Raw genomic sequence first — 20,300 nt, forward strand, 5'->3', positions numbered from 1 at the left:
CCAGAGCAAGAAAAACCCTGAACAGGTACAATATGTTTGAATGTGCTTAGCTTGCTGAAGAAAGAATATAAAGTGGGTATGGGCCATTGCAAATAGATAAATAGTTTAAAACTAATAATGTTCTTAAAAAAAGAATAAGTAGTGTAAGAAAAATAAGCCACATAAGGATGAGAAATACGCAGGGTGTCTGGATCCTGTATGGTGCTTTGTTTATTTTGAATTTTTTTTAAATGCTGATGAGCTAAAGGCAAACATTGCTGAAAGATACTGGATTGTGGAAAAGAACTATTAAGCCAGCCTATATATTTTAAGGACGTCTTTACATTAGAATGGATGTTAGAAAATGCATTGAGTTGGGGAAGAGGTTATACTTTTGTTTCCACAAGAAAGAAAAAGCTCTGGATTGCTTCAAAATTAATAAAAATCAGATTTGACCAGGGGAGACCTCCTGAAAACAATGACTACAGATATGAAACAAAAATAAAACAAAACTTTAAAACAGGTGATGTATGAGCTGATTCCTCTACAAGGAAATAGCTCTGAGACTGGAGGAGATACGATCAATCTTGTTGGCTACAGAATGCTCATGACAGTTTTGTTATGCAGTCTAAGCAGACTTATAAAGTTGACAGATGCCTTTACCTGCTCAAACACAGAACAGAGAATCATCTTCAGCTGATCTGTGCACACCACAATTCTATACTTATGTTAATACATATATGTATGTTTCCTTTAAAAGTTTATGGGTTTTTTTTTTTTTAAGGACCAGATACCAATAAACTGATCCAAGTGATCCAACCTCACAGAATGCCTCTGTTACAGTTTCCTCAAAAATCTATATCCAGAACAACTTTAAAACTGCTAGTTAAGATGGTCCAGCCTCATAGGCTATTTCAGCTAGGACTTCAAATAAGCCCTGAACTTTCCCATCACACTGAGACTGGACAACAGCTATCTCCCAGGACTTAACCATTATCTCAATTTTCTCAGGATCCCCTAAAGATGCTGTCACCCACAGACAACAAAAACACGATGTTCACATTTCCAAGAAATGGGATAGGTGGTTTTTGGTCATTCAGTGGGTTACGGATATTTATCATTGCTTAGGGGGTTTGTTTGCAAGTTGTTATTGGTGATGGTCATGGAGAAAATTAAGCAAAGGAGGTTAGATTCAGGGATCCCTTTCTAAAAGATTTTTTTTAAAAAAAGGGGAGGATATAGGAATGATAGAATAAAAGGGTAGATTATTGAATCTACTTTTAAACTAAAGAGCAACTATTAATGTCAAATATTTTACATTGGTATGGATTTTTGTATATTGATACAAATTTAAGGTTATTTTTACTATATACATGTTTCTAGTCTTGATTAAGGTATTATACCTATATAGCTCATTTTAAAATGTGATGTATAGTTCTAGACCTTGGTAGCTATTATTAAAAACTATTTAAAATAATTAAGAAATACAGATCAGTAGTTAGTCATCTATTACAATCAAACTTGTAGTCATGTTAGTTATATTTTCAAGGTTAAACAGATATTTTAGATAGATAGTCTTCAAATACTTTAGAGACCCACAGAATATGGCATTTAAGGTATTCTAATAACATAAGGCTTTTCATGACAGTGAAACATGTCTGCTCCTGGTACCACCAATCTACTTCAAAAAAGGATGATGGGCATTGAAGAACCTCCATATGGGGTTTGCTTTCATTTGTGGCAAAGCTAGCCACTGGGCAAGAAACTGTTCTTGCTTCAACTCCTAGCATAATGCTGTCCAAATTGGACAAGCAGGACACAAAAGTAGACTGCTGAACTTTGCCAAGGCAAAGTAAGATAGTCTTTCAACATTCCTGCTTCACAGAAAAGTCTGTCAGATATTCCAGGCCTGTAGGCTGAAGACAGATGCCTCAACATTACAGAAGAAACTTGGGAGACTGTCCAGGTAGCCAGATGTCTCTGTAATTTCTATAGTTCGGGAAGTTGTTTGCTCTGTACTTCCTGTTTACTCAGGTAAAATGTTATCCTTCTCAGGTGTCTGATGGGGTCTGAAGACTAGATAGTTATATCATTTTCTTTATTACCAAATTCAGAAAAGAAACTTACAAAGGAGATGTAAAGTTTATAAGGTTGAGAGACATAAAAGCTTAAGTTGTTTAGCTAAGAAAATGTTTTAATATCAAAAAAGGTATTTTTAGGATGATAATACAAATTATGATAAAAATGCTTTAGGTATAAAATATTGGATTCATCAAGCTAAAATAGATAACAGAGTATTTTCTCCCTATTTGCCAAATGCTAATGGGCTTGACACTGTGAATATAATTCTTACCCAATAATTGTTCTTATTGTATATAGTTTTATTGTGTTAAAGTTAGAACTTTTCCTTTTTACTTAGACAAAAAGGAGGAAATGTTGCAGGATATTCGTTTACACTGTGTGAAGATGTGTCACTGTGACTGGTTTAATACAGAGCTGAATGAACAATAGCTAGGCAGGAGAAAAATCAGTGGGACCTCCAGGGAGAGAGAGGAACTCTGGGAAGAAGAGAGGTGGGGGAAATGTAAGCAAAACATGAAGGAAGTCAGACATACAGAATGAAAGAGAGGTGAAAATCCGGGTGGCAGAATGTAGATTAATAAAGGCAGGTTAATTTAAGCTAGTTGGGAACAATCTTAAGCTAAAGTTTACATAATTAATAAGTTTCCTTGTCATTTTGGGGGCCTGGCAGTCCCAAAAGAAAGTCTGACAAGAAAGCTTGCTACACCTTCTCTCTTCTTTTCCACCTCTACCTGGTCACTACTGAGACTTACAGCCTGTTTGTCCTGTTGTTTTTCTTTCATATACCAACAAGACAGTCCTCAAACTTTCTTCTGAGTCTGTTTTTACAAGACTAAGAACCAATATAAGGGAATGTCCATTTCCCTGGTTAACAGCAGGATGAGCCAGGAAGAATTCCTGAGTGTGGCCAAGGAAAAAGATAGAAGGGACAGCATCACCACCCTGAAACCACACGGTGAGTGTGATTACAGATGTCTTGGATCTCATGGAGCATTTTAATTAAAAATTTGGAAGGCTGATAGGAGCTCATCATCAGTTTATTGTTAGAGCTGTGCTAGTGAGAATACAGGACAGGCTCCTGGAAAGGAGAAGGGGAATGAGGCTCAATGTGAACCAAAGTAACAGTAGATCAAGCAAGTCAGTTCTTGTCTGAAGAGCTCAGACTTGGATGATGACTTGATACTTCTGCTGTAGCTCTGTCATCCCTGTGGCCCATGATGGCTCCCTACTGTATCCAAGTACATGATCAAGGGAGGAAGAAGAGGAAAGAGGACAGAAACAACACAGTGCTCCCACACACAGAGAAAAGGATGATGATGATAGTGATGATGATGAGGAGGAGGAGGTGATATTGAGATGGTAAATATCCTTCCCAGATGTATACCGGAGCCTGGAACTTGACCCTAACACCTCCACAAATGCCTCAATAGTCAAACTTCCAATACAAACCATACTTCACTCCAAGGAATATGGAAGTTTGAGTCTTTTTAAAAAATGTTTATTTCATTTTTCTCTGTGTGACTGTGTGTTTGTGCACCAGGTGCATGCCTGTTGACCTGCTGAGGTCAGAAGAGGGCACTGGATACCCTGGAGGTAGAGTTATGGACACTTGTGAGCTACCATGTAGGTGCTGGGAATTGGACCTGGGTCCTTTGTAAGAACACAGGTGTTTTTTGATTGCTGAGCCATCTCTTCAGCCCCAAAGTTTGAGTCTTTATTAATGGGTGCATATCCAGCTAAAACTATAAGCTATTCAAGTAGAGAAATAGATACTGGGCCAATGGCTATTGTGAACAGGCCATGGCTCCCAAAGGAATATCTAGAACTTGCTCTTAGTTCAGAGCTACCATGAGAGACCTGCAAATCCCACAGTGGGCTGGCCTGGCCTAGTGGCCATGGATGCATTCTATGGGCAGCTGTTACCATTCCCAGAGTATGTGATGGTTAGTAAAATGTGGCTTTCACTTTAAGTAGAATTAAATCCATAGTAGTAGTATCTATGGTGCTCACTTAAAAAAAGGACATTAAAGCCATAACTGTCACCACAAGGGACCCATCAGCACATTTATCATAGGAGGAGGTACTCCTCCCATCCAGTGCTAGGAAACCCCAGGGACACTTCTGTGCTACTTCTCCAGCTCTGGAATTACAGGCAAGTGACATCCTGTTGGGCTTTTGACATGGGCTCTGGACTCTCCAAACTCCTGTCCTCATGTACAGATGGCAAGTGCTGACTGTTATCTCCCTAGTTCCCAACACTATCCAAAAGCACCAGAATCTTCCACTTGCTGCCAGCGTTGCTATTTTTCTAAGTGGTAGCCATGTCCATACTCTGCTCTACCCATAAGGGCAAACACTATGAATGCTGCTTTGGTCCCTTGAAGCACGGAAGAACACACAGGATTCTGTTTCTTCTCTGTCCCAAGGATCTGACTTACTTGCAAAGAGATTTTAAGCTTAAATGACTGTTGCTGCTTCAGTGTTAGACCCTTGACATTAGCAAAAATCTCCACACTTGAGAATATCACCCAAGGGTTCTACTTTCCCTCCAAATACATTAAACTCAAATCCAAAAATGTGAGCGGCCCTTCAGACCCTTAACAACTTTATCAAAAAGGTTCTAAAAATCTCCCAACATGCTATATATGATCTGTGTCTCTGGAGTGGTGTTTTCAGGGAGATATGTGTGTTTTCTGGGTGTATTCTTGCGTCAAAGACCAGATAGTCCTTCTCAACTTCTTGAGCACTGTCCATCTTTTTGCCAATAAGCAGTTTTTATGCAGACAGAAACACTCCCCTAGTGGCTTTAGGAACTGCTTATTCTTGCTTCCATAAATGAAACTTGAGGGAGCTCTTGCTTCACAGCCCAGAGTTGCCCACACCCACCCTACTGCTCTCTCCTGAAAGTTCTCTTTCTGCATGAGGTAGCCACCTTCCATGCCTCTCCTTCCCTCACTCATGCTATAAGCAGCTCTCTTTGCACATCCATTTCCCTGGGAAACATGATGAGGAACGGAGGCCAAGTTCATTCCCAGGCTAACTCTCTCCTGCCAACCGCCTACCCTTCAGGCAATGGACTTCAAATCTGACCTTGAAAAAATTACACATGATCACAAGTTTTGAGGCTTCAGGGGTCCCTGGGAATATGTTCCAGGTTCTTCTGAATTTGTGTTTGGGCTTCTATTTTTCCAGCGTGCAATCTTACAGACACTTAACTGAGTGCTCATTTGGTCTTGGTACACGGAGTTCTGACTATTTTCTTATGAGAACACATTTCCCTGTTTCAGGGGCTGGCTCCTCCTGCCTATTCAGACCACTTAGTGATTAGCATCACCAAATGGCATGCTCAACAAACAGAGGACACACAAGGTCCCAAATAGACAATTGCTCGCATAGCAGTTTAGAGACGGTGACAGGAAGTTCTCACATGTTTGCCGGCCACATATCCCAAAACCTAGATACTGATTCTGAATTACTGAGGAAACCCCTAATCAAGCCATCATGTCTTGAAGAAGCATAATAGTGACCTCCCTTTAATATCTGAATCAACAATGAGACTTTGAATCAAATGGCTTAGACCTCTAATTTATAAGTCCAATAGGCACAGCCTATTGTGGTTCCTAATGTGGTAAGCATAGTGACCAAATTAGACAGGTGGATGCGTTAGACTTTCCATGGTTGAAGACACAAACATTTGACAGTCTAGCTAAAGAGCAAGGAGAGAGCACGGCTCTGAGGCTCAGGAAGCCATGGGATAGCTGGCAGAGTAAGAGTCTAGCTGCAGGAGGGACAGGTCTCAGGCCCCTAGAGCCTTCTGGTGGGTTTTACATCTTTATGTCTCATCTTTATGTCGACTCGTCTTCTTTTCCCTGCAAACAGGCTGTCCACACACAGACCACCTTAGCCTTGGCACCACAGCAAAGGGTGACACCTTCTCTTCTCATGTAACAGCCTTGGGGAATGACTTGAACCCTCTCTGCTGGGTCACCTACCCATTCCCTAGGCAATAGGACAAGAGCCTGACCAAGGTCGTTTTCCCCTTAGGCCAGTGAATCTAACCTGATATCTAGAAGGTTCCTGAGGAACCTTGCAAGGGAGGGAAGGAAGAGAGACAGAGACAGAGAAATTGTTACTATGTTCCACTGCATTTAACTATCCCCAAAGTAATTCTGGTAATGACAATGGGAAGCACATTGAAAGGTAAGGCTTCAGTCCATGATGTTCACCTGGATGGGTTTTAAAACAACTTCCATGTTATAAGTCTATGAATGGCATTAAAAAACACCTCTAGAAGAAAAGCAGGCAAATCTGTCACTCTAATGGATAGTGCTGTGGGATGTCACCAGAGGATAGTGCAATGGTGCAACCCCCTCTTTTCAGAAGCTGAAGTCTCTGCTCCTGTACCACAGAATGTGACTAAACTTGTAGGTTAATGGTTTTTTTTTTTCATTTACTTTTATGTGCATGGGTGTTTTACCTGTGTATATATCTGTGTACCATGTCTGTGCCTGGTGCCCTTGGAGGCTGGAAAAGGACATATGAGCCATCATGTGGGTGCTGGGAATTGAATCTGGGTCCTCTGGAAGAGCAGACAGTGCTCTTAACTGTTGAGCCATCTCTCCAGCCCCAACTGATATTTTATAGGAGGTAATTAAGTATGACACTAACACGGTCACTATGGTGAGCCCTAATCTAATACAATTGGTGTCTTTGTAGGAAAAGGAAACACACCTAACAAAAACCACATGAGGACCCAAGGAAGAGAGGGCCATCAGCACTTCAAGGAGAGAAAGACCATATGAGGACCCAGGGAGGAAGGGCCATCAGCACTCCAAGGAGAGAGTTCTCTGGAGAAAGAAGACCTGCCAACCCCTTGACCTTGAGCTTGCAGGTTAAAGAGCCTCCAGAACTCTGAGGAAATAAATGCCTGGTTTCAAAGCCATCCAGACATTCATACTTCCTTATGACACTAACACAGTAGCACAGGCCATAAACAAACAAACAAAACCTAGAGGAGAAGACTGAGTGAGGACTGTTATGGAAGGGAACAGAATCTTCAAAGGCCTTCCTCAGGGAAGTGTCTACCCGACATTCAAGGGCCAGTACCTGTTAACATACTGTGCTGATAAAGACACAGTGGAATGGGTAAGATATTAAAGGAGGCGCAGACAGAAAAGCCAGGGACACACTGGTCTTGCCTGAGATGCTGCCAAAGTGAGGCCTCCAGAGTCCTACGGGGACAGAACATTGGATAAGCCAGCTAAGTTACAGGCGACAAACCCAGCCTGTGGGGACCTTGGCCTCAGGCTTTCTGGAATCCTGATGTGGGTCTCCTGGACAGTTTAGAAGCTCCCAGCATTCTATATTAACTCTCAGCTTTGCAGCCATACACATGGCTGAATGTCTGCCTCATCTGGTGGGAGACTTACTAGCATGTGCTCTTAGATGCATGCACCCGTCAGAACTTAATGTCCACACTGTCAGCATAGCCTTTCTCCTGTGGTAGGGCAGCCCAGCCATCCAAACTATGGTGACAGCAAGCCTTCTGATAGCAGTGCTCTTGTCCCTGCAGGCCTTGACATACTGCCCCACATCTGAATTCTCGTCTACCAAGGACCTACCACCATAGAAAACCAGATGTTGTCATTACAGCTCTACCCAGGTCTTAGCCATCACTACCTGGTGGACTTACCTGGTCCTGCTGTGGCTCTCACTCTACCCTACTTACCTTCACTCTGATCTTTGACCTTTGCAAATAACCCTAGTAGTGGATAGTTCTAGTGGGGCATATTGGAGGACACCCTCAACACAACACACAGCGCTTAAGACCTACCAACTTGCTATGATGGGCCCATGTTAAGATTTTACCAAAGCACAAACATATCTGGGAAGGAAATGTCCACTCCTCACAAGTCAGTCAATATGGCAAACCCATCACAGAAAATCCCAAAGGGAAAAATCATTTCTCTGAGTAGATAGAGGCTGGACAAAGGGTGCTTGTCCAAGATCCCAATTTAGAAGTTTCCCCATCCCCAAAGCCACTCCTGATAAGGTGGCTAGGATGGAGTGGAGAAATCCTTCACTATTGGCTATTACCACAGTATTAGCCAACGGGGGATTTTCTGCTTGCAAGTGTATCCATGCCACTAGATACTGTTTGTAGTCAAAATACATTAATATTCCCACACAACAGATTCCAAGGAGGACAAATGAAATGTTTGAATAGCCCAAGCATTGTGGACTACTGAATACTGTTTTTCACCTTTATATTCTTTTTCCCCTTCCTGTAATCACCCACAGACGTTTCTTAAAAAACAAACCCCCGATAACGTCAAAAGATGAGAAAGGCTAAACCCTGAGAAAACAAAGGGACCATAAATCAGGAAAACTTTGCAGTTACTGGAGAGACACTTTAATTTTGTAGACAAAAGGCTGCATTAAGGAAGAATAATGCAATACTCAAAGGTGAAGGGATCTCCATTGTCTGGCGTCTTTCTCTGTGGGAATTTTCCCACCCCTGACAGCTGTAAAGGGGGGAGGGGCACTGACTGTGGCTGCGCCTTTATTCTCTCAGCCCCTTACTCCCCGTGTGCCCCCGCCCCATTCTGTCAGGAAATGTCTGCAATCATCTTCTTGAGCCCCTGTGTGATTTCAAGGTTCATCTCTCCCATGCAGCTCAAACACTAATTATCCCAGCTGTAATTAGTAAGATAATTAAATACTGGCTCACTCATCACTCTACCTTGGGTCGGGTCGTGATTCTCCCAGAAGACCTTGAGCAGTTCCTCAAAGCTGATGTGCTCTGGCTGGTACACAACCCGGACGACTTCTGCATGGCCAGTTTTTTCTGGAGAGACAGAACATACAACCCAATTTTACTGATAACATCAAGCCATTGCAGGCTATTGGTGCTCAAAAGACCCTGCAGACGGAAGCTGAACTCTTCTCTCTGATGGAAGGGCACAAGTGTAATTGGATTTCAGTTGCTGGTCTCACCCCAGTCTCTGTCCCCAGTTATAAAAGCACAGTTATCCCCCTGGAGATTCCGGGATGAAGACTTCTCCTGTGTCCTTTCAAATGAAAACTAAACTCCATTTTCATCTTCCCCCCTCCACCCTGCATCTATTCAGGTGTGTGGGTACATGTGTGGGGGCGTGCATATGGAGACCTCGGGTTGATGTCAGGAATTATTCCTGGTTGCTCTTCCACCATATTCACCGAGGAAGATTTCCCAGTCAAACCCAGAGGTTGATGATACAGCTAGTTTCGTTGCCAGTTGGCTCTGAGGATCTTCACTCTCTCTGCTGCTGGAATTACAGGTGGGCTGCCACACCCACCCTGGCTTTTATGTGTGAGATTTGGTTAACCTGAACCCCAGCTCTCACAAATGCTTTAACTGCTGAGCCGTGTCCCCAAGCTGAATTTTCATTTTTTCTTGTCTGACTTTTAGGAAGTCTGGAGCCAGTCTGACCCAGTGCTCAGGACCAGAAACTCTGCAAAAGGGACTTGCCTGGTTTCTTTTTTCATCACCCTCTGCTACAAGGAGTAGGCTGAGCTGAAGAGAGAAACCTGCAGAAACAGACCGAGAACTCATCCCGATTAGATAAATTAGTTAGTGGTAAGAAACAGCCGCTGTGCTCTGAACACTGAGGGTGGAGTTAGAGTCAAGCTCCCAGAAGGTTGTATTTTTCAGCCCAGTCCCTCTCTGTGGTAAACACCAATGCTGGAAATGTCTTTGGCAGGGAACACTGTAAGTTTGTTCTCATGGGCGATCATGAGGCTTCCAGGAGGGTGAGGGACATGCATGCCTGCATACTTCTTGTAACTGTCAAGTCCATGTTCTTCCTGTTGGCCAGTCTCAGAACCCTGTATAATAGGCCTCCCCAGACAACAATATATCTATATTCAAATCTGCTCACTCTCTCTTTTCTGTCACCTTCTGTATCATAACGAATTTGGCCTTGTCCAAAGATGGGTCTGGTCTTTGCCCTGGGTGCCTGGGAGATGAATTATATAAGATATCCAACAGAAAGGAGGCTGTTCACAATGGACTTCAGGATGAGGCGAACTGAACAGACAGAATTAAGTTGGGACTGACCGTGCAGAAAGAACAACCAGGAGGCCTTTAGTTGGCATGCTATTGGATAACCTGGATAACCAAGTAACTGGGCAATCGCTCTGTTGATCATGCTCAAACACTAGGTGGTGCCTGCATAAAATCCTGCGACACCAAAGCTCAGGTGGGTTTCACTGTTCAGTAACACCTTGTGCACTGCCATGCATGGATGCATGAACTTAGCCCAGCTCTGCTGGAGAAGTTTGGAAGTCTCTGGAACCCATCCAGACACTATGCTTTGTCTCTTTAGCTTATCTGGAGCCCTGCTCTGTCCTGGTAATAAATCATGACCATTCTTCCACTGAATTCTGATGGTCCTTCATGCAAATGACCAACTATGAGATAGTCTGGGGAGAGCTCTGAACTTAAGGTTTAGCAGGTCAGAGGGTTCACTTGCAAGTGGGCTTTCTCATTTTAGTTCTGTCTGATAGCAAGGAAGACAGAAACTCCACTTTACAAACCAGCCAAGATACACATAAGTTAGATTCACCCAGGCCACACACCTAGTAAATATCTGTACTACAACCTAAACACATGTGCCTGCCAACTCCACATCCAAGGGCCACTCACTATGTCAAAGGAGAGTGAGCAAGGTGAACATAAGCAACCTTAGCCCAGAAAAGGATTAAAGTCTCTCGTTCTCTCTAATTTTTTATTATGTAAATTTCTCTTTTATTATAGGAGCAATGTTTATGAATAATGTTAAGCCAAGAAGATGTAAGAAATGGAAGAGAAGTAACAAGGAGGAAATAGAATCAAACAGTGCAATGAAGGTTTGAGAGAGTGTCACTTACAATAACCACAGAACATGCCATCTGATGGCTGGCTCATTACTTCTTCACTTGGTTTCTCTTTGGGCTTTTACACGGAATCCTATGTCTAGCCACGAATGTAAATATTTTCCCAAACTTCAGAGGCATCTCAAATCACAGTTAAATAACTGGAATTTCTGGATCAACATTTATAAATATTGAAAGATTTCTTGGTTCCCAGATCCAAGCTCCTCCTCAGTAAAGCTGACCACATTTTCTTTTCCCTTGAGCAGCATGAAGGCCAGTATCACTTGCTATCATGGTCTTTTTAATCCAGAGCTTTCATAGCCAGAGGAGAGGGTTCTGCTCAGCTGGAGTGGGCTCATTATTACTAAACACAGAATTCCATGTTGATTGGCCAATTTAGTTTCTTCTTTAATGTTGGTTATGTTCTTTTTATAATGAGCTACTAGTGGCTAGTACATTAAAATGTATTATTGATCAATCCATATAATTTTATTCAGATACCATAGCCATAGAATTTAGCATCTAAGCAGATTGTTTATTTATCTATTGTTTTTTCCCATTGTCATGTGCATGTGGTGAGCGTGTTTTCCTGTGCATGGGTACAGATGTGTGAGTGCACCTGCATGGGTGTACGTGCATACTGAGGCCTGGAGCTGATGTTTGGAATCATCCCAAATCCTCTTCTGCCTTGTTCACTGGAGCAGGATCTCACAATCAAACCCAGAGATTGCCAATGTCAACCTTGCTAGTCAGCCTTCCTTGGGGATCCCCATCTCCACCTCCAGAGGCTGGAATTACAGGTGAGCCACCATGCCCACCTGACATTTACACAGTTCTGGGGATCTGAACTATGGACTCACACTGCAGCCCTCACACTTTAACCCCTGAGCTTTTTTCCCATTCTCCTGAGGAGACTTTATGCTAACAAATATAAAAGGAATGGTCATGGAGAGCTTAGAAGATACAGCATGAGTAACAGTGGTTATGGCAAACACTTCTGGTCTATTGCACATCTGATTTAATCATCTGAAATTTCAAAGTGAGTCATTTAACTACTAAAGTGAGTCAGTGACTTGATGATATGGAAAGCATTAATGGGCCAGGGGGAGGACTCAGTGGTAAAGTGCCTGCCTCACAAACATAAGGGCTTTGGTTTGGATCTCAAGCACCACATAAGAAAGCTTGGCACAGTGGTTCTTATCTGTAACAAATGCTGGGTTATTTGTTGTATGGAGAGGTGGAGAGATGGATCTCTAGAATTGGCCAATCAGCTAAGTCAATCAATAAAATTCAGAGACCCTGTTTCAAAAGAATAATGTGGAGAATGATGGAGAAAGACACCTGATGCTGACCAGTGACCACCACCCACACATACATGTGCACACACACACATGAATACATCATACACCACACACACACACACACATACACAAAGCATTTAGGCCCTCCGAATGTTAAAAATGGTAACAATATGTTGTAAACATGACAGACACTTTGGTATGAAAAACCACTGAAACCTGACAAGTTATATATATTTAAGCCAGAGATACAAGAAGGTGTTTCACACAGGAGGCAATAACTGTGCTTTAAGACATAAGAAATGTTCAACATTTTCAGGGATTGAATAAAAGCAAATAAGTGTACACTGAAACATCAGTGTTCCATCTATTATTTATTACTATAAAACTGCTTGAAAATGTGTCATCAGTGATGCTGAAGAAACAGTGAAACCTGCTTCATGTGACCCATGACAGGGCAAAAATGACTAAGCTGTTTTAGAAAACTCACTCACATATGTGGCAAGAGCCAGGAAGATGTTCTTGTGCCTTGATGAAGTAAGCCAGGAAATACATCTCATAAGTGTAACCATCCCCCAGTAATGGGAAGATGAAATGCCCACAAAATCTACTCTTCCATTTCTACAATGGCGGAGTACTGTAAGAAATGCAAATATACTTGATTAAATGTTACCATTTTGACAACACAGAACAGTGGCTATCATATGCGCAATCATATAGTATGTGTCTTTTGGTGGCTGGCCTGTTTCACTTGGCATAATGTCCTTAGATCCATGCTGTTGCATATGCTAGAATGTCCTTCCTTTTGTTCCATCCCGTGTGTGTGTGTGTGTGTGTGTGTGTGTGTGTGTGTGTGTGTGTGTGTGTACTAATGCATGCATACTGGCATACATGTATGAACCATATTTTGTTTATCCATTCATCCACCAGTGGACACTTGACTTGCCTCTGCTGTTTAGCTTCTATGAACACAGGATATAGATAGTGCTGTTTAGTGGTACAAGAAAGATATGGCCCCCTTCACTGATGAGCAAGCTAAGATCTCTTCACAAGTATTCTCACACAAGTCATACAGCTAGGGAGCAACAGGATCCAAACCCACCAAGCTTTAAAAGCAGGTGAATTATTTGCCCATCCAATGACCCCAAGTGAAGATTTTAGAAGGCAATTGTCACACAAGCAGTGGCCCATATAAAAGTCACACCTGTGTGGCCATGGATACACAGGCTGACAACAAAATATTAGCTTCTTCTTTTATGATAGCAATGTGGGGTCGGGAAGAGTTTTTGTTTTTTTGCTAGTGGAGGGGAAGTGTAGGTGTGTACATGCCAGGGTGCATGTGTGAAGGCCAGAGGGCCACTCTGTGGAGTTGGTCCTTTCCTTCTTATACATATGTGGGTTCCAGGGATCAAACTCAGGTTACCATGTTTTCAGAGGAAGCTCCATCCTGTGAGCCATCTCACTGGCCCATGAAGGATTTTCATTCCCTAGCAAACACTTCTAGCTATGATTTCCACCAATATTATTTGTAAAGAGACTCGAAGAAGCCTGACCATTTAACGGAAACTATCATTTAAGTTCAAGCCCCAATTTGCATTGGCAAACAGTCCAGAGGGTGCCCTGGCCAAGCTCACCTTTCAGTTTCTTTACTTTATGTCTCCAAAGCAAAAGAACCTGTGTAAAAATACACACCGCAAATGATCAAAAGGATTCCAGGGACTCAGGAGCTTTATGGAAATGCTCTAGCTTGGCAGGGACGAGCTAATGCGCTGAGCTAATTTCATTCCAGAGGCCAAACTGCAAACACTGTTTTGTGCTTCCGAGATAAAAAGGCCAGATCTTAAAAATATTTCGAGCTGTGTCTTCACATTCCACCATGCAAACAGCATGGTGGGAGCCATGTGCAAACACGCTTGTTAGCAGTTCGCTGCCGCACAGCAGCTGTCTTCGAACTGCCGGACAAAAGTATTTTGAGGGAAAAAAGAGAAGGGCCAGGCGCTCTTTCTGAGTGTCTTGCTTCACTGTCTGACCCTCCAGACCCAAAGGAAGGTCCATGACCTCAGAGGAGTGGGTAATGGGCCACTATTCCCAGCCAAGATTATCAGGAAGAGATATTGGGGTGTCCCTGAACAAGGATAGCCAGATGCCACCCAGACTGAGCAGTTTCTAGGAGCTTGGGAAGTCGGGTAGCTGAGAAGCCTCTTGGCCACTTAGCAGCTATGTGGTCTCTAGAAGCCCTGTTCCCCTCCCCCCTCTGGGCTTTGGCTTCATCATCTGCAAAATAGGAACATTAATAGCTTTGACTGAACAGGATTGTATTCAAGATTAGTTCTGTACTAGATTTTTCCCTAATCCCCACTCAGCCTTCATTAAGGTAGGGGTCCTTGCAGATTCAACACTGTCCACTAGCCTAGTGACACAGTGACATAGGACCGCTGCCTTACCCTCCTAACTCCTAAGTCCTGTGCTCTTCATCTCCCATGCTAAATTGGTCAGCTTCCTTGCAAAGGAGGATTTCTGTACAAACAGGTGAGCTGTGCAACCATATCACATGATAACACAGAATACATCCACTTCAACTATATTAATAATAGCCTCTTTGGTATTGTTATGATTAGTCAATGATTGTTATTTCTTTTGTCTTTTCTTTTTCCATCTGGGGATCTGTACTCTTACAATAGTCTCTAGATAGTTTCTAATAGTTCAAACACTACAGATCTGGAGTGAGCTCATGAGCTCCCTCAGGGGCCAGCACTGCTTTCCTGCACCTACACTTGCTGTCTTGGTGGATGGAGGCACAGGAAGCTCAGAGCCTCAAAGGAAGGTGGAAGCGGGTGAAAAACTGGGGAGGGAAAGATGGGAAACAAAGGCCATTAGCTCTTTGTAAAGGCCTGTGACGAGAGAGTGAGACCTCACATTCTCTAGTAGTAATGATAATATAGACAGGTAGCATATGTGCTAAGCTCTTGATTCAAATGGCCCAAGCTGACCCTCACAATACCACAAAGAATTATTCCCATTCTTTGGAGGAGGAAGCCAAGAAATCTAGAGATCGTTCCCAAGTACATACGAAGTGAGGAAGACTGGATTTGAGTCCCACTAAGACGGCTAAGGGATGGGGGAATGTGAAGACAGGGAAGATGGTATACAGACAGGTCCTTGGAATGTCAGAGAGCCACAGAAAGGCATGTTCCTTACAGCTGGAGAAGGCAGGGGTGAGTGTGAAGGAGGGAAGGGCATCCCCAACAAGGCAAAAGTCACAGAAAAGGCGGCAGGGATTCCAGGGAGGGTAAAGGGAAAAGGGCTTGAGCTCTCTGTCCAGAGGAGCTCTTGTGGCCTGGCAAAGGTTCACAGCCATCCATCCCCTAGATACCTACTACAGTCAAGAAGAGACAGGAGCCCCTGCCCATGCCCTACATGCTGTTTCTGAATCTGTGCCTGCCTTGCAGTACCACCACAGCATCCTGGGTGGTTCTCAAGATGGATATCACAATGCCCATTTTTTAGTGCTAGGAAAACCAAGGCTAAGCTCACACGCAAAGGAGACAAGCAAGAACTCAGCAGAGTCAACAATGCTCCCCCATTCTCTGTGCAATGTATGTGGAGCCCTGGTCTGGCCTCAGGACCCTCCAAGATTGGTGTGATCCCAGCCTTGTTTCCCACACCTTCCTGAATCCAACTCCCCTTGCCGCCTGACCCCAGAACCCCCATCCACAGAGCCTCTAAGCTGCAATGTGGACCTCTGCCCACTCCCAGTGCTTCATGTTACCCAGCATTCTCAAGAACCATACAAAGTCAGGGCCACAGGAAGAGCTGGGACACAGGGGTCCAATGGGACCAGCCTGGCTCAGGGCTGAACTCCTCAGCACCTCAGCAGAGTTGTGCCCCCTGAAGTCACTCAAAGGGTCTCTGTGAGGAGGAGAGCCACACCCAGAACCCAGCCTACAGAAGGGGTTCAAATGAGGATTCTTCCCAAACCCCCATGGCCATCCTCTCCTGGACCCCCAGTCCCACAGGGTCAGCTCTCTGCAGTCATACTTCCACATTTACTGTCTTCAAGAATGTTCTATTCTCCCCTCCAGGACACAGTGAGATCCTAGAGTGAAGAGACAACAGCCGCTCTTCCCTGCAGCTCCTGGGACGGAGCACGAGATACAACGTGAATAAACACACGTGGATCAGATGAGAACATGCGCTGAATTTTCCCACTGCACATCTAACCTTCATCCAGATGGAAGTCCATGAAGATCCCAACCCTGTCCACTAGCCTAATGGCACATACTGGGGCTTGAACCCACTGCCCCTAACCTCCCAAATCTGACATGAACTCCACTGCCCATCCTAAAATGGGCATCTTACCTCCCAGAGGAAGACACCGAATGAACCAGAACAACAATACCACCGTACAGATGGGCCAACAGGATATCTTATTTATCCGTTGATTTATAAGCATGAATCAACTCCTACAAAGTCCCACATGCTGGGCCAAGTATTGAGGACTCAATGATGACGGATGGTGATAGAATGACAACTCGGAGCCCCTGCCCCATGGGTATTGCCTCCGTCGCAGTCTAGGTAAGGAACTGATCTTTTGAATAAAAAGATCAGATCTATTTTATTTACCCTGCAGGCTGAAGGAATGGGAGAAGTGAGCTACAGAGATTTTTTTTTTCATTAAATAATAACCGTTCTTCAATATCCCGCATCCTTTCCCTGCCAACCAGATTCAGCCGAGCCACAGAACCAAATAAAAGAGCACAAAAAGACCCAGGTGTTTGAAGGGAGAAGACGGGCGAGAGGGTGGATGAATAATATTCCCCTTTCCCACCCGAGATTCAGAACACTGCTTTTCTCCTGCTAATTAACTACAAGGAGGTAAGGTGTCAGCTCAATTTCATCTCTAGCTCCCGCCGATAGAAAATGCGATTTCTAACAATGTACTCATTATAAAAAAAAGTCCTAATACATCAAAATTGGATGCCCTGTGGAGTTCATTATAGGATCTGAGGAGCGTCTAGGCTGCCATTTTATCTTGGCTTTCTTCCTTTTGTCTCATCCGTCACTTAAAGTGTCCAACAAAAAATGTAAGCTTTTAAAAAGCATCCTATTGATTGAAACGTAGAAGGAAAAAAAAATCTGTTAGAGTGATTGTATTTTTTTTTAAATCTGGCCCACCATGGGGAGACATGGTGGGGAGTGTCAGAGTCTGCTGGTGTATATTTTAGGTGGAGACATCATCCTGAGACTATTCTCTCAGAGGACTACAGTAACCACAGGTAGGCACTTGCTCAGGAAAATTCCCCCAGACGGCAGCCAACTTTAACTTTTGGTGACATCCGAGCTTTCCTACCACTGCAAAGGGTATGTGAAGGCAAAAGTTGTGTCCTAGTGTGGGAATAGGATGGGCTGCTTACTTGTATCTGCGTGAATATGCTGATCGCAGAAGCAGACATCACCAAGTGAGCTGGGTTGACAGGACAGTGAGTACATGAAGTATTGATGTATGGAGTAGCTAGTGTTCATTTTACAGATTTGCACCAGTGCCTCCCTGCCATGAAATAGATAAGCAGCATAAGATATTAGCAGACAGTCTGCGAGGAAGAGGCCTTTGGAGCCAAAAGAACAAATGCAAGCTTCACTAGATGATGGCCTGATACCAACACAGGTATTGCACACTGAGAAAACAGGACTCCTTTGAACCAATGAGTTATTAAACCCCTCAGTATGAAATGAGGCAGCCACATGTACCTGTCACGATTGGGCTGCACAAGGAAAGCAGTTCACAACTACTACATCTGGGATTGCTTGTGGTGCCTTTTGGATATTTATTTATTTTTATTTTATGTATATGGATGTTTTACTTGCATGTATCTAAGTGTACTACTGTATGTGTGTGCCTGGTGTCCTTGCAGATCAGAAGAGGGTGCTAAATCTCTTTAAACTGGAGTTATGAGCTGCCATGAGGGTTCTGGGAACTGAACCCAGGTCCTCTACAAGAACAGCAAGTTCTGGTAACCATCTTTCCATCCATCCCCTTGCAGCACCTTTCGAAACTCATCTTCACCCCTGGCCCTTGACTCCTGATGAAAATTCCAACACAGAATTCCAACACAGGGGAGAGGCCTGGGCATTCTCATGACTCCCATGGATCCTTCTACTCAGAGCTGGAAAGGGAGGCAGGCATTTTGAACACGTGGCGGTAAACAGTCTCAAAATTTTAAGGGTTTTGAAGGTCACCTGCATATTTTATCTCACCTCACTGTACCATCCACATAGGGCCCACACTACTTCACAAAGTAACTCACATCACTGCTAGACTATCCTAGCTGCTAAAAACTCCATCTTTACTGAATCAAAATCTACCTCCACAATGACTCTTCAGAAGGCTCAAGCCGCAAATCATTGCGGGTTGCTAAATGGGCACTGACTAGGAGTCGGAAGCCATAGACACTCAAGGCTCAACTGCCAGAGAGTCACTTCCCTTTTGACCACAAGTTGCTTGTCTGTGAAGTAAGGATGATCACACTTGTCTCATCCATCCTATAGCACTGTGTTGGAAGCCCTCACCAACACACAGACGATGGAAAGCACTTTGGGAATGTACCTGCAGCAATCAAATCTACACCCTGCCATTAGTTACTGAGTTGCTATTACCACACACCAAGAGTGATGAGCCACATTATAGTGCAGCTTCATTTCTTCACCTTGGAACCATTCTAAGATTTAGGATCTGAGTTTGCACAGCTGTCTTGGCAGGGTCAGCCCTTGGGTAGGTTTATCTGGGGAAGTTTTTGTAAGTAGGTTTGCATAAAGTGTTTGTTCTCCTTCAGGACGAGAAGACAGCTAGAGTCCCTGATATCATGGTAACAAAGAGGTCTCGAAAGCCAGTCTGGTACTTTTTCATACTCTTAAAAATAGCATTCTCAGCTTCGAATGCCATGGGCAGGAAATGACTTCTTATTGGAGGCTGCTATTATAACCCAGTAGCTGCTTGCACAGTATGGCCATGGGAGCTGCTTGAGGTCATCCAGAGAATTGCACACTCCTTTGCATCTGACTCACATGACATTTGCTTTTTAGGTCTGTGTGATGGTTGCGTACTTTTCCAATTTACAGGGTTCATTGTACACAAGCACACTACAGAGAAAATACCCCAATGATCACAGGGCAAGAATGGTTCTGACTTATTTCAATGTCTAAAGACTTGAATGATATCATGCTTATACCCTAACCTGGAGGTGGGGGTGTTTATCAGTGGTTCTAGAGATTGAACAGAAGTCCTTGTATATACTCAGTTCTACTGAACTCCACCCCAGCCCCAGTTTAACTACTTTTGAGAGAAATGTAACTCAAAGCCAAATCTTCAGATTTATTTGGAACATAGCTCCACATAGAAATACTATTAGTTGCCTGGGAAGCTTTGGCTTTTTCCAGCTGTTCAGGCCCAAGATACCTGTTGAATCTCGGGGCACATAAAGAAATCAACCAACATTGTTATCTCAAAACCATGCAATCCGGATAAGCAACCAAGGCTACATCTTTCTAAATGAATACAGTTATATATAAAACTGTATTCATTTAGAAAGATGTAGCATATATATACATAAACACAACATATAGATAGATACATATATGTATATAGATATAGATATACACACATATATGTATATGTATATATTACATAGACATTCTAATATATTATACATATTATATCAAAATATATTCTATATATGAATATGTTCTAATATATTACATATTATATATTAGAATATTATATTAATAAATTCTAATATATTAATAGAATCTAATATATATATATATATTAGAAACTCTTTAGAATATATGCATAGCCCCAAAAAAGGCAATTCTAGGAGCTTAGATCACTGGAGTCTAATCAAACTATTTTTAGTGACCATGATATTACTTCCACAAACACTCCAGCTAAGGGCTAGCCACTACATTATTGCACCAATGGCTTCCTACAAAGCCAGACTCAGCTGTAGCTAGGTTGATATTGGGACTCTTTTAACCTTGCTTAGTAAGCTT

The 20,300-nt window shown here is 43.1% G+C and overlaps 1 protein-coding gene across 7 annotated transcripts in view; it reads right to left on the bottom strand.

Moving 5' to 3' along the window:
• Msra (methionine sulfoxide reductase A) overlaps positions 1-20,300 on the bottom strand; it is a 325,520-nt gene that overhangs the window by 101,522 nt on the left and 203,698 nt on the right. For all 7 annotated transcript variants that reach the window (XM_036199086.1, XM_036199092.1, XM_036199093.1 and 4 more), the window contains exon 4: positions 8,804-8,908. In XM_036199086.1, the coding sequence (XP_036054979.1) occupies positions 8,804-8,908 (105 nt within the window). The remainder of the gene's footprint in view (positions 1-8,803; positions 8,909-20,300) is intronic.

Source organism: Onychomys torridus, chromosome 9 (genome assembly GCF_903995425.1).
Source record: "Onychomys torridus chromosome 9, mOncTor1.1, whole genome shotgun sequence".
Classification (NCBI taxonomy): domain Eukaryota; kingdom Metazoa; phylum Chordata; class Mammalia; order Rodentia; family Cricetidae; genus Onychomys; species Onychomys torridus.